Source organism: Bos mutus, chromosome 18, assembly GCF_027580195.1.
Source record: "Bos mutus isolate GX-2022 chromosome 18, NWIPB_WYAK_1.1, whole genome shotgun sequence".
Lineage (NCBI taxonomy): Eukaryota > Metazoa > Chordata > Mammalia > Artiodactyla > Bovidae > Bos > Bos mutus.
This window is the reverse complement of record NC_091634.1, coordinates 11,071,501-11,095,762: the sequence shown is the minus strand read 5'-3', so window position 1 is coordinate 11,095,762 and position 24,262 is coordinate 11,071,501. Positions and strand designations below refer to the sequence as shown.

At 53.8% G+C, this 24,262-nt stretch overlaps 4 protein-coding genes and 1 long non-coding RNA gene across 10 annotated transcripts; 3 read left to right on the top strand and 2 right to left on the bottom strand.

Moving 5' to 3' along the window:
• Positions 1-7,783, bottom strand: IRGQ (immunity related GTPase Q). 2 transcript variants are annotated; one of them, XM_070387588.1, is made up of 3 exons: positions 7,631-7,783; positions 6,675-7,206; positions 1-5,322 (listed from the first exon to the last, which is right to left on the bottom strand). In XM_070387588.1, the coding sequence occupies exons 1-3, from the start codon at positions 7,638-7,640 to the stop codon at positions 3,984-3,986; spliced, it is 1,881 nt and encodes a 626-aa protein (XP_070243689.1). In that variant the 5' UTR covers positions 7,641-7,783; the 3' UTR covers positions 1-3,983. The 2 variants fall into 2 exon arrangements, with proteins under 2 accessions (XP_070243689.1, XP_070243690.1); XM_070387589.1 differs by having other exon boundaries at positions 7,518-7,754.
• Positions 7,784-7,818: 35 nt separating this feature from the next.
• On the top strand, positions 7,819-11,442 carry ZNF576 (zinc finger protein 576). 5 transcript variants are annotated; one of them, XM_070387595.1, is made up of 3 exons: positions 7,819-7,961; positions 8,632-8,732; positions 10,349-11,442. In XM_070387595.1, exons 1-3 carry the CDS (start codon positions 7,933-7,935, stop codon positions 10,774-10,776), a joined length of 558 nt encoding a protein of 185 aa, XP_070243696.1. In that variant the 5' UTR covers positions 7,819-7,932; the 3' UTR covers positions 10,777-11,442. The 5 variants fall into 5 exon arrangements, with proteins under 5 accessions (XP_070243696.1, XP_014334174.1, XP_070243693.1 ...); XM_014478688.2 differs by having other exon boundaries at positions 7,833-8,290; XM_070387592.1 differs by having other exon boundaries at positions 7,833-8,524.
• Positions 11,443-12,522: 1,080 nt separating this feature from the next.
• On the top strand, positions 12,523-16,771 carry LOC138991762 (uncharacterized). Its single transcript, XR_011467627.1, has 4 exons — positions 12,523-13,233; positions 13,800-13,891; positions 14,879-14,996; positions 16,465-16,771. It is a non-coding gene; the product is annotated as an uncharacterized lncRNA (long non-coding RNA).
• A 533-nt stretch (positions 16,772-17,304) lies between these two features.
• On the bottom strand, positions 17,305-23,014 carry ZNF428 (zinc finger protein 428). The gene is made up of 2 exons (XM_070387591.1): positions 22,880-23,014; positions 17,305-17,825 (listed from the first exon to the last, which is right to left on the bottom strand). Exons 1-2 carry the CDS (start codon positions 22,953-22,955, stop codon positions 17,320-17,322), a joined length of 582 nt encoding a protein of 193 aa, XP_070243692.1. The 5' UTR covers positions 22,956-23,014; the 3' UTR covers positions 17,305-17,319.
• On the top strand, positions 20,248-22,920 carry SRRM5 (serine/arginine repetitive matrix 5). Its single transcript, XM_005911890.3, has one exon. The coding sequence runs from the start codon at positions 20,770-20,772 to the stop codon at positions 22,918-22,920; it is 2,151 nt and encodes a 716-aa protein (XP_005911952.3). The 5' UTR covers positions 20,248-20,769.
• Positions 23,015-24,262: the final 1,248 nt, after the last annotated feature.

Genomic DNA, 24,262 nt, shown 5'->3' with positions numbered 1-24,262 from the left:
GAATTTCTACTTTTTTATTCACTCCTCCAAAAAGCACCACACACAGGTCAACCCACCCTTGAGTCTCCCGGCTTCATGGTTCCTCATCTCAATGACACAAGTCTATCATTATCCAGACAAGTAGGAAATTCATCTAAGTTGATGAGGCTCTGTTCCTCCTCTGCTTCTGGCAATGGCAACACCAAGATTCATCAAAGGTTTCCTAGAATTTCTGCCTTCAAGGGCCTTCCAGCCTGCAGATGCCATGTAGGCTCACCCTGAAGGCAGCCAGTTGTCCCTCCACAATTGAGTCTTCAGTCTTTTCTGTTTGGATGCGCCCAGAGACCGATGCCTCGCTGGCAGCTTACTGCTTCCAGAGCCTAAAGTTCAATCCCTTTAAAAGTCATGATTTAAAAGGCAACCACTCCCAAAAGACAGTCGTTGACCCCCAAGGGTGCCAAAATACAACTACTTAAACACAATCAGCACACTCTACGAGGGACAGTGACACAAGAAAACAAAACTGGGTCTTGCTTTCTCAATCTTAGGCAGGAGTCCCCTTGGCGGGAGGGCAGAGAAGCATAGGGTAGAGATGTCAGACAGGGCCAAGTCAGAGATGGTGTCAGAGAGGTGGCACCCTGAGCAAAGGCACGGGGATGAGACTAATGTTTGAGGGCTTCCAGGAGGGGCTGCAAGCCTATTACTGTACACGAGAGAGAACAGGGTACAAACGTGTCTGCGTGGAATGCTCAGGACAACCCTGCGGGTAGATTCCACTTGCTGACTCACTTGCAAAAGGCCACCCTTATAGTCAAAGGGCTGTCTGGCCCTCGGGCAATGCAGACAGAATTCCTGGTGATACTAAGGTTGTTTTTTTTCTCCAGTGCTGTGTCTACTCACCATGTTTGTGGTGAAACGGGGGAAAAGTTTACCTGCAACTTACTTCTCATTAATTTAGAAAATGCTTCTCATCTTCATTATTGGAAAACTATTCAACATCACTGGGACAGCGTGGGTATAGGAAACGACTTCTTCAAATGTAAGTTTCATGAAATCTAAATAGAGGTCGAGTATTTCTGATGAAAATTCATCATCTGAATTGAGATGTGCTACAGAAATACACACGAGATTTCAAAGACGTAGCATAAAAAAGTTCTTTCCTATATTGATTAATGTTGAAATAATATTTTGGATATATTGACGTGAGACGTTAGAATTGGTGTCATCTGTATCTGTTCCCTTTTCCTTTTTCAATGTGGCTACTAGAATACTTGAAGCTACTTGTGTGGCTCATAAGCTTCCCAGGTGGCTTAGGGGCCAAGAACCTACCTGCCAATGCATGAGATGCAGGTTCAATTCCTGGGTCCGGAAGATCCCCTGGAGAAGGAAATGGAGACCCACTCCAATATTCTTGTCTGGAAAATTCCAAGGACAGAAGGGCCTGGTTGGCCGCAGTCCCTGGGGTTGCAGAGTCAGACACAACTGAGTGACGAAACATGTGGCTGATGTTCTGTTTCTACTGGACTAGCTGTTCTGTGTGTTCCTGTTTCTGCCCATGGCATGCAGGCTTGATGCAGAGGCTTGAACCGCAGTTGAAGTGGGGAGACAGTGTTGTGCTGGGTATCACAGAGATGGATGAGGAACATTTTCCTAAGGCCGAAAGAGCTTTGAGGACAGTGCCTGGAGCCATTCAGTATAGTGCGAAGTGCTTCCCCCTATCTGGGCTACCTCAACTTCGATGGGACAAATTGTGCCAGTGGTGGGAATTCTAGTGAGACCTGGGGGTACCACCCCTTAGCTACCTGCCCCTCAGACTGGTTACGCTTATCTTCAGCTGTCAAAGGAAATAGGGTCTCGAAAGTGTTTATGCTCATTCTCCAGCCCTTTCATTTCACGGGTGGGAACACAAGGCACTGGCTCCGGTCACCCAGAATGACATGGCAAAGCCGTGCTGGCTGCCCGGGCCCCCTGACCTCCGACAGGTGTCTCCTCTCCTAGGAGATGCTTGTTCCTCCTCCATCTCCCACCTTTTCCCTGCCTCGGGGCAAGAGGCTGACGACCTAAATCCCAGCCCTAGTTCTGCCACTGATTAATGAATTAAATATTTACTAAGCACCTTCTGTATGTCAGGCACTATTTGAGGGGCTGAGGGTACCGCACAGGGGTAACAGCCAATACACAGGTAAATAAATATTTTTCTAAAATCATAATTGCTGCAAGGAAAAGAAAAAAAAAAAAAACTCAGTGGAGATGAAAATAAGGGTTGGGTGTGAGCTACTTCGGTTATAATGGTCAGGAAAGGTCCCTCTTGAGGGGACATTTGTGCTGAGATCTGATTGGCAAGTAGATCTGGGAGCAGAGCATTCTGGGCAGAAATAACGGAAACTATAAAGGTCCTGAGGCATGACCCCAGGTGACCCACTCAAGCATCAGAAGGAAGATGAGGATGAGAGGGGGCAGGAAATGAAAAGAGGCAGGGAGGAATCTTGCCGTGTGCTGTTGGGCCTAGAGCCTGCCCTCTCTGTGCTTTGCTTTCCCCATCTAACGTAACAGAGATTCTGCTGGATGGCCTCTCAGCTGTGCTCCATCCCCCAACCACCACCCCGCCCCGTTCTCTCTCTTTTTGGCATTAAAGAGTTTTGTGACTTGTCGCTTCTCCTCTACTGGTAGCTGGCAGCCTAGAACATCCCAGGCACTGTGGTTTCTGCCTTTGCCTCCCTGCGACACATTCCCATGGGCTGGAACACCTGCCCGGCTGTTCTGTGGGCCCCTGGCTCACTGAGGCCTTCTCTGTGTCTCTCTTGGGGACACCTGAGGTAGCCACACGGAAGTGTTTGGATTAGTCCAGCAGTACGGCTGTGTTTCCCAAAAGGCGGGTATACAAAATAGCAAGGCCAGAAACGGTTCAGGCTTAATGACAGAAGAAACCAAGACCCAAGAACGATAGAAACCCCTAAGGGAGAGCGGGATAGAGTCCCCAGAGAGCCCCATAATTGCCCAGCACCTGAAAATGGGGTCAGTCACATCCCCTTCCAGTCAAACTCAGAGGAGGGGAGCCACCAGGATCTAAATCCATTAGGGATTCTGGGGAGTTCCCTCTGAGGGATGGGTTCCCGCCCTTCCACAGTCAGAAAGCCTCATTCCTGGTCTCTGGCTACTCCCCAGCCCAACCATGCCCAGAACACTCTTGCTTCCTCTCGTGTTTTGTGGTACCATCCTCCTCACAACAGCGGGGAAAGAAATCTGCGCCCCCAAGCTTCTGGAGGGGCAAATATTACACCCCTCCGTTTCCCAAGACCACAGGGTCTCCAGCTCTCTCACACAGCACCCGATTCCCTCCTCTACATGGATACCTTCCACCACCCATGAATTAGAAAGCAAAGACCTCAGCCCTCTGGGGAGCCAGGCATTCTGAGAGTCCAGAGAACCGTCCTTCCCCCACCCCCGGAAACCTAGATCTTATATACCTTTGTGGCTCAGAAGCCCAAGGATTTCAGCTCCCTGGGGAACCCAGACCACCCCTCCTCCATGTCAGAATCCCTAGTGTGAAGGAGACCGCCTTCATCAGCAATCAGGGCGTCCACCTCCTCCTCCGCAGGGGGACTAGACACCTATTAGATCTAGTTTCTACTCTTGAGAGACCAAGATAGCCCTCTTCCAGGAGTCCAAACCCTCAACTCCTTTGAGGAGTTCCATAGTTTGATGGTCCCCAGAGAAATTAGGAGTCCCGTCCTCAGAACTCTATTTCCCTTCAGGACCCAGGAATCCTGGTGACCAGACGTCACCCACTCCAACCCCTAGTCAGAGCCCTCATTCCCTTCAAGCACCCAGGATTCTGACTGGCGGACCCCTTGCTCTGCGATATCTCAGGCCCAGACATCCCATGCTAGAGTCTGGACCCCGTGCCCTCTCCCTCTCACCGGGTCTTGAGTCCTCTGGCCCTGGCAGAGCCAGGCAGCTGGGGCCCAGGGCACACCAGGAAGCCCCAGCCCTCAGCCCAGCTTTCACTGCGCAGGCACCTGCGGCGCCAGCACTGCCTCGGCGTCCGCGCACATCTCGTCCAGCGCCTGCAGCAGGACGCCGTGCGCCGCGCGGTAGCCCAGGCCCCCGGTGGCCGCAGCGCCGCCCGCCGGCCACAGGAAAGAGAGTGCGCCCAGCGCCGCGCCCCCGGCGGTGCCCTCGCCTGCCCACGAGCCCAGCCTCGCCTCCACTTCGGCTCGCGTCACCGGGCCCGGGAAGCGCGTCCGCTTGGCCAACTCCCCGGGAGCCAGGCCCAGCGCACGCTCGCGTCGGGCCAGCGCCGCGGGTTCGAGCCCCAGCGCCCGCCGCCACTCTGCTAGCTGGCCCCGCAGGAGTGCCACGTCGCACGCCCAGCCCAGCCCTGGGACTGGGGCCGCCGCCGCCGCCAGGCTAGCCAGCAGGGCCGGCCGCCAGGCCCCGGCCCGCAGCGCAGCAGCCTTGGTCCGGGCCGCGCGGGGAGATGCGGGCGGCAGCGCGAGCAGCAGCGCCCCCGCCTGGGCCGCGGGGAGCGCGCGCCCCAGCCACTCGCACAGCCCCGGGAGCCCGGCCGGCCGCAGCGGGAACACGGGCGGCGGCGCCTCCTCTAGCACCTCCCACGTTTCGTCCTCGGGGCTCAGGGCAGCCGCGCGCTCCGAGTCCCCGCTGCCGGATTTCTTCGTGCTGACGCCCACTGGCTGCAAACTCTCCGTGCCTGCTTCCTCTGAACCTTCCCCACTGCCTCCCTTTTGCACTCCCGGGCCGCGGTTCTCCTTTCCATCACTGCGGGCATTCTCAAACCCCTCTCCATCTGCGTTCTCTAAGCTCTCGCTGCCAGACTTCTCTGTCTTTTCCTCTTCTTCCAGAGACTCTGGGTCCTCGCCCTCGCCGTCTGTTCGCACACAGACCAATGGTGTATCTGGTAGCACCAAGGGCCGGACCTGGGCCCAGTCCTTCTCAGTGGGTGCCCCAGGGGTGACGAGGATGAGAGCGTCGTAGTGGGTGGTCGGGTACGGGGCGACGGTGGTGTCCGCGGAGCTCAGAGGCACGCTCCAGAGCACCACGTTGGGGCGCTCTGGGGTCGGGTAGGGCGTGGGCCCTGCAGGTGCTGCAGCAGGCACTGCACCCGGATCTTCAGGATCTAACCCGAGAATCACGTTCAACACAAGGCCCACGTCAGCCCTACCGGCCACGGCCAGGTCCAGGCGTGCGCTGCCCAGTCGCTCCAGGCCGGCCCGAACCCACGACAGGGCCGCCTCCAGGCCCCCAGTCTCAAAGGCCTCCCGCACAGCCTCCAACTCCGCAGCGCCCAACACCTCGAATCCATCCTGAGCTGGTGGAAGGAGCCTGCGGGGACAGGGAGGGATAGGGTCAAGGGCAGAAGAGGAGCTCGAGGCTGGAGAGCTGGCCGAGGGGGTCCGACCAGGCTAAAATGACAAGGTGGAGTTTGAAGCAAGAAAGGGAGTAAAGTGGCTAAGTCGTGTCCGACTCTGCGATTCCATGGACTGTAGCCTACCAGGCTCCTTCGTCCATGGAATTTTCCAGACAAGAATACTGGAGTGGGTTGCCATTTCCTTCTCCAGGGGATTTTCCAACCCAGGGACTGAACCCAGGTCTCCATCATTGCCTAAAGTAAGGGAGGGACTGCTGGGTTGAAATCTGGCTTCCAACAGAGCTGAAAATGGGGAACTGGCTAAGTCTTCCCCGGGGGGTTACACTCTTTGGGAGCTGGGCTTTCCAAAGGACCTGCAGGATTAAGAAAAGGCCATGCTGAGTGGGGCAAAACTCACAGAGAGTGAGCCTTAGGGCAAAAGAATCCCGAATGGATTGAGGGACTAAATGAAAATCATGGACTAAATGCTCTAGGTGGGCAAGGTCACCAAGGGTGCTCTTTCTTGAGCAGAGGCATTGGCAGGAGTGTAAAGTCCAATGAGGGGAGAAGCCTCATTTAACAGTGGGGCCTTAGCAAGGGCGTGGGGCTAAGGAAAAAAGAAGGGTGGTGGGCTTGGAGCTGCTGCCCCTCCCTTTCAACCTCTTCCAACCTCCACAAAAGGAGACCAGGCCGCTTAGGGTGGGGCGGGGGTGGGGGGTGGGGGGGTGGAGAAAAGACAGGAGATAGCCAGCGGGTGGGTACAGAAAGAAAAGGGAGGGGATTAGAGAAACGAAATGGGGGAGGGGGAGGGCCCCTTAAACGACAAAGCTCACTGAGGGTGTGGCTCTCTGGAGACTTTGATCCCTTGAGAACCAAGCAGATGGTGAGGAGGAAAGTGAAGACTGGAGAGTGGAGTCTTCGGGTACAAATTTCACGGGGATCATGAGTTTGGATGCAGCCCCCCTTCACACCTTGGCTTGGGGGCAGTGTTTGGGCTTTAGGTCCGGGCCCCTCCTAGAATTCTGGCAGGGTAGCGGGACTTTTGAGCTCAGAGTGCTAGCAGGAGCAGGCTGGATGACAGGCTGGGACTTCCAGCTGATCCTTGGATGGGGGCTAGATGACAAAAGCACAGAGCGCTAGCTTGAGGTGGGGCCTCGTGGAGCTCATGACCTGCACTCAAGGGCAGGATCTGGAGCAGGGCTTTCAGCAGACATCGCTTTAAGGTTGGTCCCAAGCTGCGGGCTGACTTCAAAGAACATCTTAGGGTGGAGGCATAGAGTAAATAAAGCTCCAGCCTCTTCCACCCACCCAGAAGCTCCGCGCTTACCTCTGCAGCGCCTCGGCCTGGCTCCGCAGCGCCGCTCGCAGGCGCTCTAACTCCTCGCAGCCGTCGGTGCTGAGGCAGTCGGTCCGTGGCATGAAGAGAGCCGCGGCGCCCAACCCGGCGCTGTCCAGCAGGGCCGCGGTCTGATCCCGGACCTGGGCTTCATTCTGTGACTCCTCGGGTCGGAGATTACGCACAGCCAGCAGCGGGGTCCCTCGGGCCAGGGCGGCCCGTGCTGCCTCCCCCAGCGCTGGGGCCAAGGGCTCCTCATTGCCCTCGGGGCCTGGCAGCACCAGTACCAGCACGTTGGCCTCCGCCGCCCAGGGTCCCGGCTCTGCGGGTGGGCAGCTCAGCTCGCCCAGGAAAAGGCCTGGGCCTGCAGCTCGCAGGCTGGGGAGCCCGGAATCCGGCCGTCCGTCGGGGATCTCGACCGTCTCCACATCTCTGTCGCACAGCGCTGCAATCAGCGCAGATTTTCCGGAGCCCGGAGGCCCCAGGAATAAGACGGTCACGTCACCTCTCGGTGGAGGCATAGCTGGGAAGCAAGGAGAGAGGAAGACCTGGGTCACGGAGCACCCAACCTTATTCTTTTCTAGCTTCCCTACTTCGGTCTCACATTTCAGCCGATTATTCCGTCCCTTTCTTTCGTTCTCGGGTACCACTCCCATGCAGCCAGAAATCTGGCGCCCAGCCTCTATTCCCCAGGGACCCGGGAGTCCCGTCCGCCCTCCTTCTGGATGGCTTTCCTTTTCCGCTTCAAAAACTCAGAAATTGGCCTCCAGCTCCCAACCCCCTCTGGGATACAGATGTTTTTAACCCCTCACTCCTCCCTTCCAAATCACCAACCGAGCAAACAGCCAGCACAAGGGACGGCGCAGTTGGTAGCAGCGGGGACGGAGGCCTAAGAGGCTAGAGCGCCGGGATTCGGGGACGTCCAGACGCTTTCCAGGGGTTCTAACCTGACGTCATTCCCTTTAGGAGGAGGTGTGTCTTGAAAGCCTGACCTCGGGGAGACGGCCCTGTGCGGCGCCTGCGCAGAACGACCGATGGGCGCTCCCCGTCTATCAGCGGTCGCAGGTCCTAGAACAATGAGGGAGCCAACGCGCGTGCGCGCCAGAAGCGCCTAACACGCTTGCGCAGTAAGCACCGGTCTGTCAGGCGAGCGTTGCTTGCAACGTCATCATTACGCACCCCAGTGCAGGGAAGGACCCCTCGTGTTATTTTGAGGACCGAATTGGTGGGACTGCATCATTGCAGTCGGATGGCAGTCCAAGATCCGGGCTTCGAAAGGTTCATCAGGCGAAAGGCCGTGGAAAGCCTCGGGACTTTGAGACTCGGTGGGCCCTGCCCCGTTTCCCTTCGGGTGACGGCGCTGTGACGAGCAACTGACAGGCGCAACGAAAGGCAGCCCCTCTGCTGTCTTGGAGAAAAGCAGAGACCTGGGCTACTGGCCTCGGGAGGGAGCCGAGGGCAGTGCTTGGGGGCGGCGGGTCACAACGGCTGAAAGCGCGCGTGGGAAGCGGGGTCTCAGGATGGAATGAGTTTCGGGATGTCAGAGAAAGATGTCTCCCGGGAGGAGGCGGGCTAAAGAGTGGGTACCACTACCTGCCTCAAGACAGGTGGGAGAGAAAGGGATGAGGCTGGTGTCCAAAGATCAGGGGTCCCTGGCTCTGTGTTCAAGGAGTTAGTTTGATGTAGCAGGCATAGGTCAGAGGTCTCACGCAAGTGAGAAGGCGCTAAGAGAAGTCACAAAGCTGAGGAGTTGAATCTTTTGGAAGGTTGAATTCTCTAGTGAGAGCTATCAGGTTAGAATTCAAAGAGATGTTATGTCACGGAAGTCAAAGACTGGCAAAGTAAGCCTGTCAAAGATCACAGGATTAGCGGGCCCTCTAAATTTGGCTATAGATTAGCGACTTCACTTGATTTACTATTCTGCCATGCGTGCTCCTCTCTTGACCAGAGGGGTCCCAGTCACCATGGAGGACCGGCACTCCAAACAGACCATGGAGCAGCAGGATTCGTCCAAGGAGAGAAGTTCCCGAAGTCCAGAAGGTGACATCTGTGAGTACCGCTGACCAGAGGAGGGTGGGTTGCAGGAGTTGTGATGCTAAAAGGATTTCTATAGCATCTCAGTGTTCAAAGCATTGTGGGGACTGACTCGTTAGGAAGGAATTGTTAATGTTCCCTGATCTGGCCTCTCAGGATCCCGACCCTTGTTACCCTCAGAGGTAACAAGGAGCAGAGCTCCCTGCTCTGTCCACAAAAATATGAAAGGGATGCACTTCAGAGGCAGAGTGGCATCCAGAGAGGCTTGGAGTGGGAGAAATGACTGGAAGAGCAGTGAGCCCCAGTCCCAACCCTGCCCCAGACTTTCAGTGTGCCTTGGACCTCAGTTTCCCTGTCTGTCCAAAGGGCTAGCCACTCCTCACCTCACAGGGCTGGCTGGTATGAGGATTAATGGCAGAAAAGGGGAAAGCTTAATATTAATGAAGATAACCAATTTGACAGAGAACAGCAACAGCTTCTACTGAATGTTTATTATGTGTTAGGTGCATTCTAAGATTTTAACACGTCTCAGTCCGTCCTCCTAACAGACTCTATGAAATTGATAATTATCACTTTCATATGAAGTGAGGGAACTGAGGCAAAGAGAGGTTAAGTATTTATAACAGTGAAAGCCAGCGTCAGCACTCCAGTTCCTGGAGACCACCAGGAACACACGTGGAGTTGAGCAAATCGGGCTTATTGCTCATTGTGCTGAGGAAGCACATACACTGTGGGGCATCTCCTAAGAAAGGACTTATTATAGGATCTGGGCTTGTGGTAGGTGCATTGGGGAAGGGTTCAAGAAAGGGGTTTTGCTCTCGATAGAGGCTGCCAGGAAGCAGGGGTTCTTAGATGGCTGGCTCACTTAATAAATCTGACCTAGGAGGAGGGAGGAACAAGGGAACGCTCCAGCTCTGACTGGCCAAGCAGCAGCAGGCACTCACGTAAGCCAGGACAAGGGGCTGTCTGGCCATTTCTCGTGGCCCAGACAATGTTCACGTTTTGTCTGTGTTCAGAACAGCACCATGGCGTGGTCTTGATTCGCCCCAGTCACAGCACGGCCTTGTTTGACAGTGCTCTGTGGAATTGTTTATGCTCACCAGGAGAATGCCAAGGCCTAGCTGTGCCAGGCCAGCCCCTGGCTGTGGGGTTTCTTCTTTCTCAACAATAATGATTGCAAACCATTGTGTAGCACCATTCTAAACACTATTTATAAGTTCATTCATTTATTCCTTCCAACAACCCTATGAGGTGGATACTAATATAGTGATTACCCCATTTTCCAGATGAAAACAGTTTTTACTTGCCAGGGGAGTCAGTTCCAGGCAGTCTGGCTCCAGAGGCTGTGCCCTAATCATACAGCTGTCAGAAGGGCAGACTGCCTGGGTTCCAGCCCTGACTCCACCATTTCACTTCCCAGCCTCATGACAGTCAGCAAGTTGCCCAACCTTTTGCAGCCCCGGTCTGCTCATTCACAAAACAGGTCCAGTAAGGCTGCCGTCCAGGCCTGGCATAGCACCTGGCACAGAGCGAGTCCAGTCCTGCATGCTGGTTGTCGGCATGATTCTGGGGCTGGGAGAGGCCCTCACCACACCTGCTGGCCTCTACCAACCTCTCCCCCACATCCTCAGGCCACCTGGGGGCCCTGCAGTGCACCCGCTGCCTCATCACCTTCGCCGATTCCAAGTTCCAGGAGCGCCACATGAAGCGGGAGCACCCAGCGGACTTCGTGGCCCAGAAGCTGCAGGGGGTCCTCTTCATCTGCTTCACCTGCGCCCGATCCTTCCCCTCCTCCAAGGCCCTGATCACCCACCAGCGTGGCCACGGTCCAGTGGCCAGGCCCTCCCAGCCGGCTGCACCCATCACCACACCGCCCACCTTCCCCTGTCCCGACTGTGGCAAGACCTTCGGGCAGGCTGCTTCTCTGAGGCGGCATCGCCAGGCACACGAGGCCCGCACCCTTCCTGGCCCTTTTGCCTGCACCGAGTGTGGTCAGGACTTTGCCCAGGAAGCAGGGCTGCACCAACACTACATCCGGCATGCGCGGGGGGAGCTCTGAGAGTAGCTTACACCCGCCCCAGGGCCATGGGAGCTCTGTGGCTGGTGGGATGCATGTCTGATATGGGATGGGAGCCTTGGGCTTTCCCCCCTGGAAAGGCACAGGACTCCTGATAAACAGGACCCAGAAGATGCTCATTTGGAGCTTCAGTCTCTGGAGGACACAAAAGCCTTCAGGGAAACCAGTCAAATCAGACAATAATGAGATCTATTGTTTTAAAAAGAAATTAACAGGAAAGAGGGAAAACTGTTATTTGTATCTCCCTCATCCCCAATTAAATAGTTTGAAATTGCAACTAGCTGCAGATTGTGTAACCACCTTTAATTCATCTCAGATGGATGCTGTGGGGCTGTAGGAGCTGAGTGACTGGATTTGGGCCTGACTGGGGGCAGGGAAAGTAAGGCATTGCCCACCTGTAAGGCCACCACAGCACAGGTCCCACACATGGAGCGACTTGGGCCTTTGGGGATGGGACAGCAAAGTCAGTCTGTACTGAGTCATGTGGGGGTTGCAATCTGAGCTAGTGTCTCTTCCCACCCCCCTGCCAGTCTTTCCCACTCAAGGAGGGGCCACGGCATTGGACAGCTCTGACCCCCTTCTCTCCAGATGCTGCTGCTGCTGCTAAGTCACTTCAGTCGTGTCCAACTCTGTGTGACCCCATAGATGGCAGCCCACCAGGCGCCCCCGTCCCTGGGATTCTCCAGGCAAGAACACTGGAGTGGGTTGCCATTTCCTTCTCCAGTGCATGAAAGTGAAAAGTGAAAATGAAGTCGCCCAGTCATGTCCAACTCTTAGCGACCCCATGGACTGCAGCCTACCAGGCTCCTCTGTCCATGGGATTTTCCAGGCAAGAGTACTGGAGTGGGGTGCCATCGCCTTCTCCGGATGACTTAACTGTTTAAATAATTTTATGTACCATTCTGGTCATGGATTATTTTCTATATGTGTAGGTGACATGGCATGAATAAACTAACAGAAATAGTATCTAAAAACAAAAGATCCGTGGGACTTCCCTGGCGGCCCAGTGGTTAAGACTCTGCACTTTCAATGCAGGGGACATGGGTTTTCAATCCCTGGTTGGGGAACCAAGATCCCACATGCCTCACAATGTAGTCAAAAGATTAAAAAACAAAAGGTCCACATTAAACTGTCTAAGCACAGAACTCTGGCTTTCAAGCAGGAATTCCCAGAGAACAGAAGGGCACAGGGGGGTGGGGTGCTACAGCTGGCCCTGTAGGGGAACTGGTTTGGAGTCAAACAGAGATTCCTTCTGTTTCCTGTTGTATTTGGCCAGCACTGGGAGATATTCCATTAAGATCCTATTTTCAGCTCTGAAAAGGTCCCATTCTGGGCTGAGTTCCACTGGGCCAGTGTTACTCCCTCACATTACCTGCTCTGCCCCAGAAACAATGGTCAGTGCTTTGCACAAAATAATCACAGACTCTGTTTGAACTGAGGGATATTTTGAAAGCCCACAGAGACTGAGCCATCTCCCAGTTTTTAGCTAGGCATATGCTGGCTACAAAGACAGCATCTCCCACATTTCCTTGCAGCTAGATGTGGCCATATGATACAGTTCTGACTAAATTCCTGGGTAGAGTCTTCAAGCTTCAGAAAGGAACCTACTTTCCCTTCACCTTCCCACCTGGAATGTGGACATGGTCTCCAGCCATCTTGGACCAGGAGAGGGGACCCCATGCTGGCAGAGCAAGAAGCCAAGAGGCAGGTTCTCCTGTTATTCCTGCTCCCCCCACCCTCGCCTCCCAGTCTGTTTACTACAAACCACCCCTTGTGTATATGGAAATCAGCTTACATCACTCATTAAAAACCCTCCAACGGGGCACTTCCCTGGTGGTCCAGTGGCTAAGACTATGCTCCCAATGCAGGGAGCCTGGGTTTGATCCCTGAATGTGGAACTAGATCCCACATGCTGCAGCTAAGACCCAGCACAGCCAAATAAATAAATATTAAAAAAAAAAAAAAGACTTTCTGAGGTGCAGACCTGGGGTAAAGTGCCTGCATGCTCAGGTCTAAGAGTAGTAGTTTGGGAGGGGAAAAAAACAGATTCACCCTCCAATGGCATCCTGTAAGTAACATTGAAAGACCTTAACCAGGACCACAAAACCCAACAGTGCCAAGGCCCCAGCCCCCAAAGCAGTCTCAGCTCCAGGGATGGAGCTGTCGTCTTCCCTACACTCCAGCCACACTGGCCAGGCTGACACCTGCCTCGGAGCCTCTGCACTCTCTGCTTCGTCTTACCCAGAACTTTGCCAGGCTGCCTCCTTGTTACTCAGGTCTCAATGCCTGCCACCTCAGAGAGGTCCTCCTTGGCTACAACAGCACCTCCAACCCTTGCCCTGATTCAGTTTCTTCCCAGCACACTTCACCACTTGGAACTGTAACTCCTGTGTTTATATCATCACCTGTGTCCTTCCTCTGGAATCCGAGCTCCTGAGGGTGAGTGTTGCATCTTCCTCATGGCTTCATCCTCAGCACCTAGGATAGCGCTTACCATGGCAGCTCCATAAAGAACTCCTTGACTGCCTACTGGCTTACTTCGCTCTCAGCCTCAGCCCACCCTTCCACGCTGTTCTGTCAGCCTGGGCTTTTGGCAGCTGTACTTCCCAGACTCCCTGGAGAGCTGGCTTCCTTAACTTCATCCCATAAGACCTAAGGGCAGAAAGAAGGTCAAAGAGGGAAGAAGGGGTCCTGCTGGAGCCCCTCCAGCAGCAGTTCAAGCTCCAGTATCTCCTCACTCAGCCAGAGCGCTGTGCCCCACTTAGGGTTTAAGCAGGAGCTATGGGGTCACTGATCCCTGTACCAGCCACACATGTGGCTCCCACTGGCCATTGTACTTCTCTTTCTGCGTTGCAGTCCTAGATGTGGGAGCTTCCTGCAGACACTAATTTCTCAGTTACCATACTTTGAACCTAAGTTTGTGCTCTTAGCTTTCTAGTACCTGTGTGACCATCTCCCAGTACAGAATCCTCCGGAATTCCTCACTTGGCCTCTATTTCCTCTAGGCTCTGAAGAACTGAAGGACTCCACTGGCAGCAGACCAGTTCTCCTGATTCCCAGTCTCTCCCGATCCTTAGGAACTTTTGCTGACGAAGGGGTAATTCTCTACTTCTGTGTTTAGAAAGCCCCGTCTTAAGGCAGAATAGGGCTGAGGCATACTGCCCCAGGAAATAAAATCCATCTGTTGTTTTAATGCGAGTTTCTACTGAGTTGGCCAAAAAGGTCATTAGGATTTTTCCATAACATCTTGGCTCAGCTACTGAGATTCTGAAGTGGTTGTGTGGTGGTGGTTTAGTTGCTAAGTTGTGTCCGACTCTTTGGGGACCCCACAGGCTCCTCTGTCCATGAGATTTTCCAGGCAAGAATACTGGACTGGGTTGCCATTTCCTTCTCCAGAGGATCTTCCTGATCCAGGGATCGAACTCTTGTCTCCTGCACAGCAAGCAGATTCTTTAACACTGAGCCACCAGGGAAGCCCTCGTAACATCTTATGGAAAAACGTGAATGAACTCTTTGGCCAACCCAATGCTTTGATGATTCTGAGACTCATTGATGTTAAGCTAGAGTGGTTATGAAAGTCTCAGAGTGGATAAATGTCAGATGCGGAGCTTCCAGGATAACAGCATGGGGTTTTGAAAGATGCTTTGGTCATAATCCTGTAACAGACATCAAAACATAAATTATCTTTTGGGACCAAGCAGGTACCACAAATTGGTGACACAAGCAGGGTATGAGGGGTCCAGATGCCAGACGGTGGGGTCTGGGCATGCAGGAAGGAATGCCCCATTAATAGGAGGTGACCCCCACTCAGCTCTAGCAAACTGTCACCCCATGGGATTTTGAGTGCAGCCATCAATCTCACAGGGATGCTGGAAACTTCCATTTCTGTTCCAGATCTGCCCAGTTTTTCAATGTTGTTGACCAACATGATTTTAAAAACCTCAGTAACCCTGGAGACCAAATGCACTCCTGCAAGTCAGATGATGGCTATGGACAGCCATTTCTGGTGTGTGGCTTAGTGGCTAAGAATGTGTGCCCTGCAGCCAGTTGTCTGAATTCAAACCTAGCTTCTGGTTCTTTCTAGCTATGTGACCTCTAGCAGATTACTCAACCTCTCTGTGCTCCAGCTGCAAAATGTCATGATCATGGCCCCTGTAGTTCTAAGGATTACGAAGACAGACATGGAGAGAAAGTCAAAGCCGGTATTACGCCCTATGTGACGTGGCCCTCCGCCCCTACGCTCCCACCAGTCTCCCCACTGCCTTCCTCAGCAACAGCCTCTCGCACCAGGTGCCCTGCCATGAGCATCCCAAGCAGGGCCTTTGCACCTGCTGTCCCCACAGCCACAGGGCCCGCTCCTCCCCATCTAGGTCTCCTCTGATGTCACCTTCTTAGTGAAGCCTTCCCTGACTACCTCATTTGAAACTGCTTCACACACACAAAAGCCTCCCATTCCTCTTCTCTTTTTTCCTCCACAGCACTTATAACCTGCTAACATTCTACACCTTTTTTTGTTGTTGTTTGTTTTGGCCATACTCAGTCTTAGTTGTGGCTTTCGGGTTCTTTCCGTTGCAGCATGTAGGATCTAGTCCCCTGACCAGGGATTCAAACTGGGCCCCCTGCGTTGGGAGTGCAGTCTTAGCCACTCGACCATCAAGGAAATGCCTATTCTATACATTTTGCTTAAATATTCAAGTATCTGTTTTCACTGTTATAACCACCGCAAAGGCAGAAATTTTTATTCATTGTGTTTACCACTCTGTTCCCCGTTCCCCAAATAGTACCTGTATCACCTGCGTGCTCAATACATCAGTATTGAATGAATGGGCATAAATAACGGTCCCTACCTCATAAAGGATCCGATGTGATCATCCCTATAGAGTGCTTAGCTCAGGGTCTGGTCAGCCGTGAGCCATTATGGTAATTCAGATTCTATTCTTGAGGGTTCTTAGTTGCCAAGCTTCTGTGAGTTAACACATGTAAAGCGCCTTAGAACAGAGCTTGGCACACAGTAAATGGTAGCTACTATTATAATTAAGCTTCTATTTTCAAAGAAGCTTTGATGCCAAGCTTCTGGGAATTAGTATTTCCCATCTCAGAGCGAGAGCTGGTGTTTCCACACGGCTGTCACGAGCTGGCCCTCTACTCCCAACTCTGACCTCATCCCTCCAGCCACTCTGGCCTCCTTGATGCCCCACGCCCTCACCTAGACGGCTCCTCCCACCCCAGCGCCAGGCTCCCTCCCTCCCCTTCTCTGGTCTCTCTTCACCTCAGGGAGGTGACGTCACTATTTAAAACTGCACCGTCTTTCAGAACTGCCCTCTTCTCTGCTCTAGTCTCCTCCCCAGCGCTCAGCACCATCAAGCATGTTACGCCTTTCTCGTCTGTTTCTTGTTTACTATCTGTCCCCACCAGGGCCCCTTCTCACTTCCAGGTAAGCTCCATGAACACAAGGATTTTATCTTATTCACTGGTGTGTTCTCAATGCTTAGCACACAGCCAAGAATTGAAAAGATATTTGTTAAGTGAATTAATGGCTCACAGTCCCTACCTTGCAGAGTTATTCTAAGGGCCTGATGATCTCATGCAAATAAAATGCAGCACTCTGTTAAGTGATGGGGAAACGGCAGCTGTAATTATAATTAAGGTTCTATTTTTGTGTGTTCCTAGATGCACAACTTTTCTGAGTCAATACACTGAATACATAAAGCTCTTGGACTGGCGTTTGGCACTCAGGAAGCGCTCAGGAAGCAGAGCTATGATTATAATTAAAGTCCTCTTTGTGAAGGTTCTTGGATGAAGTGGCAGAGTGTGCTCGCCGTCTTCCACAAACGTTTTCTGCTTTCTGGGCACTTGGCGAGACCGCCTTTCCCACACTCCCTTGCAGCGAGCTGCGGTCACGTGATTCATCTCTCAGCCATAGAACGCTAAGTGGCAGCGGTACGTGCCCCTTCCAGACTGGGGCTTCTCTGCAAGCATGTGAGCCTCTCCTCTTCCACCCACAGAGCCCCAGCCAGGGACATCCAGCCATGACCATGTGAATGACAAAAGGATGGCCTGGGCCTCCCCAAATCACCATATGCAGGTTACTCGCCAACCTTGGACTACCATGTGAGTGAGAAACAGAACCCTCTTGTGTCTGAGCCTGCACATCATAGGGTCTATGATTAAATACACAGAAACCACATTGAACTATGCACTTAGTAAACATTAATTATCGTGGTAACAAGATCCTAAGGTTTCCCCAAGAAGGAGCCCGGGGATGGTGAGGTAAATGCCCAGGCTCACGCCTTACACACTTGAGCTTACACACACACACACACACACACACACACACCCCCCAAAGGCACACTGGACCGACACACAGAATTTGGCTTTTATTCTGGCCTTCACATGTCTACTGCTAAGACGACACAGATTGGAGGGACCCCATCCCCTTGACCACCCCAGTGTCCTCAGCCCCCTCCTCCCACCCCTCCCTGCCCCCCCCCCCCCCCCTACCAGGCGCCCTGGCTGGGGCTCTGCCTACACCTCCCCGCGGGCGTGCAGCATGAAGTGCCCGTGCAGCTCGCCGAGGCTGTCGAAGGAATCCTCGCACTCAGTGCAGTGGTAGGTGCCCTCCTCCTCCTCCTCCTCCTCGTCCTCCTCGTCCCTCCCAGTGGGTCGGCCCTCCCCAGCCCGAGGCGCGCCCCCCTCTTCCTCCCCAAGGGCCCGCGTTTCAGGGGCTGGTGCTTCCTGGGGGGCTACTGCAGGGCAGCAGAGCCGGCAAGGTGGGGTGCCTGGAGGGGCCTCCCCGAGGGGTGAGCGGCCACAGAGCTGGCAGGGTTGGGCTGGGGGGCCGGGAGGCTGGGCCGCACGGGGGGCCCGGCGGGATGGGCCGCCACGGCCCCCACCCAGGCGCTGCTTCACCTTGTAGCCGGGGTCATATTCAGGATCGTCAGTGGTCTCCTCCTCCTCCTCTTCTTCCTCGTCTTCCTCTTCGGAGTCTGGCTCTGAGAGAGTGTACTCGGAGTCAGAGGAATGCTCGGGGCCTGCAGGGGGTGGTGGGTAAGGAGACAGTGCGTCACAGGACAGAGGGCTGTGCCTGGCTGTCCCCTCCAGGAGACCCATGCAGACTCACTGCAGTACTGGGCCCAACCCTGCTCTCTGCACTGATGAACCCCCGGCGCACAGAACGCAGGAGGTGCTAGGAATCTGTGCGTCAAGGAAACGCACATTTTTTAAGAACTGCATCTTAGGGGGTTAAAAAGAACAAAGTAGAGAAATAGGAATAATAAAAGCAACAGTGATAGCGTCCACTGCTATTTTAAGAACTTTGGGGTTTTGGCCATGCCGTGCAGCATGCCGGACCTTACTTCCTCAACCAGGGATCGAACCTACGCCCCCTGCGATGGAAGCACTGAGTCTTAACCACTGTACTACCAGGGTATTCCCAAGAACCTTATTTTTTATAAATACTAACTCAACTAATCTTTACAACCACCCTGAGAGAGTTACTATTATTATTCCTAAGTGACAAATGGGGAAACCAAGGCATGGAGATGCGGTGACTCACTGGCCTCCAGTCACACAGCTAAAAGGGAAAGCTAAATGTGGGTGATGGCCTAGCACCGCTCATTTAGGGAGGCAAACACTTGAGCAGATATTTCAGCAAATTAAAACACATGTATATACATACTTTGAAATACATGGTTTTATACTAATATATATGCATGAGTGCATGCTCAGTCGCTTAAGTTGTGTCTGTCTCTTTGCAACCCTGTGGACTGTAGCCCGCCAGGCTCCTCTGTCCATAGGGCTCTCTAGGCAAGAATACTGGAGAAGGTTGCCATGCCCTCTCCAGGGGATCTTCCTGACCCAGGGATTGAATCAGATCTCCTGCACTGTAGGCAGATTCCTTACCGCTGAGCCACTGGGAAGCCCAAGAATGCTGGAGAAGGCAGCCTATCCCTTTTCCAGGGGATCTTCCCTACCCAGGGATCGAACCCACGTCTCCTGCACTGCAGGCAGACTCTTTACCGCTGAGCCACCGGGAAGCCCTTTATAAATATATACATATAAGCCTTTTATATACACATACATATATATATATATGTATACAAAAAACATCTAGTAAAGTGAGTTAAAATATTTGTAAGAATAGGTGTATTACTGTGATTTCATGGGTATGAAGGACATACCTAGGACAAATTTACGTTTAAATAAAGTAAAAAGTGTAAAGTGGATATACAGGGAAGGGCGACACCAACAGCTGTTACGGGGGGCTGTGGACCCCAGCCCCAGTCAGAGGGAGCCCCTACTGTGGTAGCAATGGCAGTGTGGGAAATACTGGCTGCTTTAGGAATGGTGGCCTAAGCCTGCCAAGAACATCTCCTAAGACTGCGACAGCTCAGCCCTTTGTCCATGGCCTTAGTCTCCCCCAGCAGCGTATGGGGACCCCGTTACAACTGGGCCAGCCACATTCCTCACATCCCTCAACACCCAGGCCAGACCCCACCTCAGGGACTTCGCCTCCCTTTCTGCAGATGGACCTAGGCTTGATCCCTCCCTCCCATCACACCTCTGCTCAGGCGTCATCTCGGTGAACACCTGGTCAGTAAGTCTGACTGGCAGTCCCTCCCGAGCACTCCCTACGCCCTTCACTCAGCTTTATCCGTCTCCTCAGTTTACTGTATGCAACTCCTGCTACGTGTTTACTGCCTGTCCCTGAGAGCAGGGGCTTTGTCTCATTCATGGCTGTGCCCCGAGCATCTAGAACACTTCCCTTGTGCCTGGCATTCAATTTGACAGCCTTTTCTGTGGCTTTCCATGTGCTGGGAATGTCTCCTGTTAGCCTTTAGGACCTTCCTCTTTGCTGAGGGCACCCCAGATCTCCTGACCCCAGGCAGCCAGTCACTTCTGCTCTCTGGCTGTCCTAGTCCTGAACCTTCAGGGAGGTGCCCATCCGAAGTTCTTCCCCACTGATCAGCGGACAGGCCTGGGCTGACTCACTGCTGGGTCCCCAGCATCACCCAGCTTGGAAGCCCAGGTTATAAACATCTGTGCCTCTCTGCGGCTCCCTCTGTCTCTTACTTGTTCCTGCCTCTGTCCTGCTCTCTCTCTGTCACGTAAAGAGCCTTGGCGTGGGCTGGTCCCTGGGCCTGGAACGCTGTTCCCCACTCTGTCTGCCTGGCGACCTCCTACTCATCCTTCAGGACCCAGCACAGGCTCCGTCCTCCTTGAAGTCACCACCGTGATGACTTCAGGTTGGGGGTCTCTGCCCTCTTCCCTCCACCCTGGCACCACCTCCCCGTCACTCTCCTAAGGGCTGAAGCCATCTGGGCCCCAGAATGTCTCCCCCATCAGGCTAGGAAGCCCTCGGGGCAGGGCTGACTCATCTGGGGTCCTCAGCAGGCCTCGTGGGTGGGATGAGCAGGGCCGCCCTGCTCCCTCCCCTCCAGGCCTTTGCCTCTGCTTCCCTCCTGCCTGGGACGACCCTTTCCTTCTTGACTAGCAAACTCCTGCTCCTCTTTAAGGCCCCAGCTCCATGTCACCTCCTCTGTGAGGTCCTCCCGGACTGCCCAGGTGGTCAGTGCCTCTCTTGTCTGGGTTCCCCCTACCCCCAACATACCCTGACCGCCTGGCCTGGGCAGTGAATGTCTGGGTACTGGAAACTCCTGGAGGGCAGGACCTGGGTCTCACCCCTCTCTGCATCCTCTCCTTATCCTGAGCATAAGGCAGCCTGAGGAGGCATATGCTGAAGGGCTGTGAAGCACACCTCCAGCTTTGGGCCCATCCCAAAGCCCAGCCCAAAGCTGGGGCCCCACCCCTCTTTCTCCTCCCACCTCTGACTTCACACAACCCCTCCAGGGTCTTCACTGCCCACTGTGACTTCACGAAGTTGGCTTGAGCAAGGCAATCAGGTAGTCATCTGTGGCTACCAGGCCTTTTGTGTCCACCGTGACTTCCAGGCCCACGAGCCCTTTCACAGCCACCATGCCTTCTCCACCTACAAGAGCCCCAAAGCCCAGCACATCTCCGGCACCCACTGGACCCCCGATGCCCACAGCATCTCCCAAGCCTCCCGCCTCCTTGAAGACCCCCAAATCGGCAGTGCCCAACAGCCCCTCGGCATCCACCAAACCGTCCACAGCCCCCACCTCAGTTACAAGCCCAAGCAGTTCCAAATCTCCCAAATGGGCGAAGACCAAGACAGCCCCTTCTAACCAGCCCAGCCACAAGTCGCGAGTCCACAGCCAGGCACGCACGCCCAGCAAAGCCAGCACCGACACCCGGGCCAGCACCGACACCAGGGTCAGCAAGGCCAGCAAGGCCAGCGGGGTAAGATGCCCCCAGCACCGAGGCACCCGCAGCCGGGGCAGAACTCCTGGCAGAAAGGGAAGCCGCAGCTCCAAGCGGTCAGCCAACAGGGCCAGCACGCCAAGCAGGATAAAAACTCAAGGTGCCAGACCAGGCATGCCCAGCAAGGTGAGAACTCCTACTTCCCAGCAAAAACAGGGTATGGGGAAGAGTTACAGCCGGCCTAGAACCAGCAACCAGGAAAGGAGTGAGAGCCAGCCTAGAAGTGTGAGCCGAAAGAAGAGCTACAGCTCCCCAGGAGCCTCTGATATGGGAAAGAGTTCCAGCCCAGCAGCAACCTCCAGCAGGGCAAAGAGTTACAGCCCCACTCGAACTCCCTTCGAGGAGACAGGTTACAGCCAGTCTCCATCATCGTCGCGGAGGGTGAAGAGTTACAGTCAGATGATTACCCCCAGCAGGGAATGGAGTTACAGCCCGACTGAAGCGTTCAGCAAGGTCGAGAGTTACAACCAGGATAGTATGCCCAGCCGGCCCCAAAGTCACAGCCGGTCTAGCAGCCCCAGCCGGCCCCAAAGTCACAGCCGGTCGAGAACGCCCAGAAGGGCAAGAAGTCACAGTCAGGAGAGGGCCTACAGCAGGGTGAGAAGTCACAGGAAGAGAAATCACAGCAGGGCAAGAAGTCGTACCCGGAAGGGAACTCCCAGTCAGATGGGAAGACAAAGTCAGTCAAGAATCCGCAGCAAGGGGACAAATTATAACCAATCTAGAACCCCCAGAAAGGAAAGAAGTCACAGCCAGTCTAGAAGCCACAGCAAGGAGAGCGGTTACAGGCGATCTAGAACTCACAGCAAGGAGAGAGGTCGCATATGGTCTAGAACCCCCAGCAAAGAAAGAGACCACAGCCGATCTAGGACCCCCAGTGAAGAGAGAGACCACAGTCGATCCAGAACCCCCAGCAAGGAGAGAGAATACAGCCAAACTAGAACCCTCAGCAAGGAAAGATATTACAGCCGATCTAGAACCCCCAGAAGAGAGAGAGATCACAGACGATCTCGAACCTCCAGCAAGGGGAGAGATCACAGCCAACCTAGAACCCCCAGCAAGGAGAGAGATCACAGACGATCTCGAACCTCCAGAAAAGAGAGAGATCACAGACGATATCGAACCCCCAGCAAGGGGAGAGATCACAGCCAACCTAGAACCCCCAGCAAGGAGAGAGATCACAGCCAAACTAGAACCTCCAGAAAAGAGAGAGATCACAGACGATCTCGAACCTCCAGCAAGGGGAGAGATCACAGCCAACCTAGAACCCCCAGCAAGGAGAGAGATCACAGCCAACCTAGACCCTCCAGCAAGGAGAGAGATCACAGACGATCTCGAACCTCCAGCAAGGGGAGAGATCACAGCCAACCTAGAACCCCGAGCAAGGAGAGAGATCACAGCCAACCTAGACCCTCCAGCAAGGAGAGAGATCACAGACGATCTCGAACCTCCAGCAAGGGGAGAGATCACGGCCGATCTAGAACTCCTGGAAAGAAGAGAGACCACAGCCGAACCAGAATGTCCAACCAAGAAAGTGACCCCAACAAGGAGAGCAATTCCAGCCAATCTACAACCCACAGCAGTCTCAGCAGGAAGGGATCCCCTAGCAGAGCACAGAGTCCTAATGGGAAGAGAACACCTAGCGAGACAAGGAACCACTCGCAGTCAAGATTTCTTAGCAGAGCCCCAGTCCCAAACCAGGATGATACACAAGCCGACACTACCGCCTCTAAGGCTGTCTCACCTGGAGAAAGGTCCTCATCATCTTCTTCCAAGCTGGCGTAGCCCCCCGTCTCAGCTGGCTCACGGGTCTCTGTCATGGCCGGGGGAGGGGACAGGAGACAGGAGCAGAGCAGAAGCTGGGCAGTGTCCCTCCCTGGCCAGCTTTCCACAGCCAAACCTTGGCCACAGGTCTTCTAATGTGGATGTCGGCTCGTAGTGAGGGATGCTGGACAGGGGAAGGAAAGACCTGTGGCGACAATAAATTTTTACATAGCATCTGCCTCCCCAGGACTCACTGTGCTCAGTGTGGGTAAGGCAGATGATCCCAGCTCTGTCCTAGCTGACTACAGGGCCGTGACTGCAGGCTCTGTCCCTCTTGTGGGCTTTAATTTCCCCATCTGGTTCTCATTTAATGGGGTGTGAAAGGATAATATTCCAAATTATTTAACAAGGAGTACTAACATGAGCACCAATCAGGACTGAGAGTGGAATGTGGGCCTCTTGCTAGGCATTAATCCTTACTTGCTGGGCTCTGGGTAAACGTGGAGTTGGGAGAAGACTCCAAATTGGGAAGCAAGGGTAGGGATTACTTGGTATACTGGTGATACACCAACCAGTCTAGAAGTCATTCTGTATTTAAACAACTAGTAAGGCGATGGCACCCCACTCCAGTACTCTTGCCTGGAAAATCCCATGGATGGAGGAGCCTGGTGGGCTGCAGTCCATGGGATCACTAAGAGTTGGACACGACTGAGTGACTTCCCTTTCACTTTTCACTTTCATGCATTGGAGAAGGAAATGACAACCCACTCCAGTGTTCTTGCCTGGAGAATCCCAGGGACGGGGGAGCCTGGTGGGCTGCCGTCTATGGGGTCGCACAGAGTTGGACACGACTGAAGTGACTTAGCAGCAGCAGCAGTATGGCAGCACTTAATTTGTGACTGTCAGCCCTAATTCTTTATCAGTTTACACCCTAGCAAGAGGATATCTAGGTCTGAATCCTAAATCTGCCACATTCTAATTGTGCAGCTTCTAGCAAAGGGCCTACTTTCTCTAGTCTATTTCCTCCTAGGTACAAAAAGTCTTTCAGAGCTTAATTTATGTATTTGTAACCATAGTGAGACAGATTATTATCTCTTTTGTACAGATGAGGAAACTGAAGCACAAAAAGGATTAACAAGTAGCCCAAGGTCGTACCAAATCGTGGGTGGGTGAACTAGGATTTAAAGCCATGTCATCCTACCTCTCAAAAAATGATCCTTCAGCTGAAAAGATTTTTTGAAAATTCAGTAGATTCATTCGCATCAAATGCTGGTATGTGGCAGGTACTCCATTAATGGTGGCTATTGGTGTCCCCACCCCCAACCCTCTATAAACCCCAGTCATTTCAGACTCTCACCTCTCC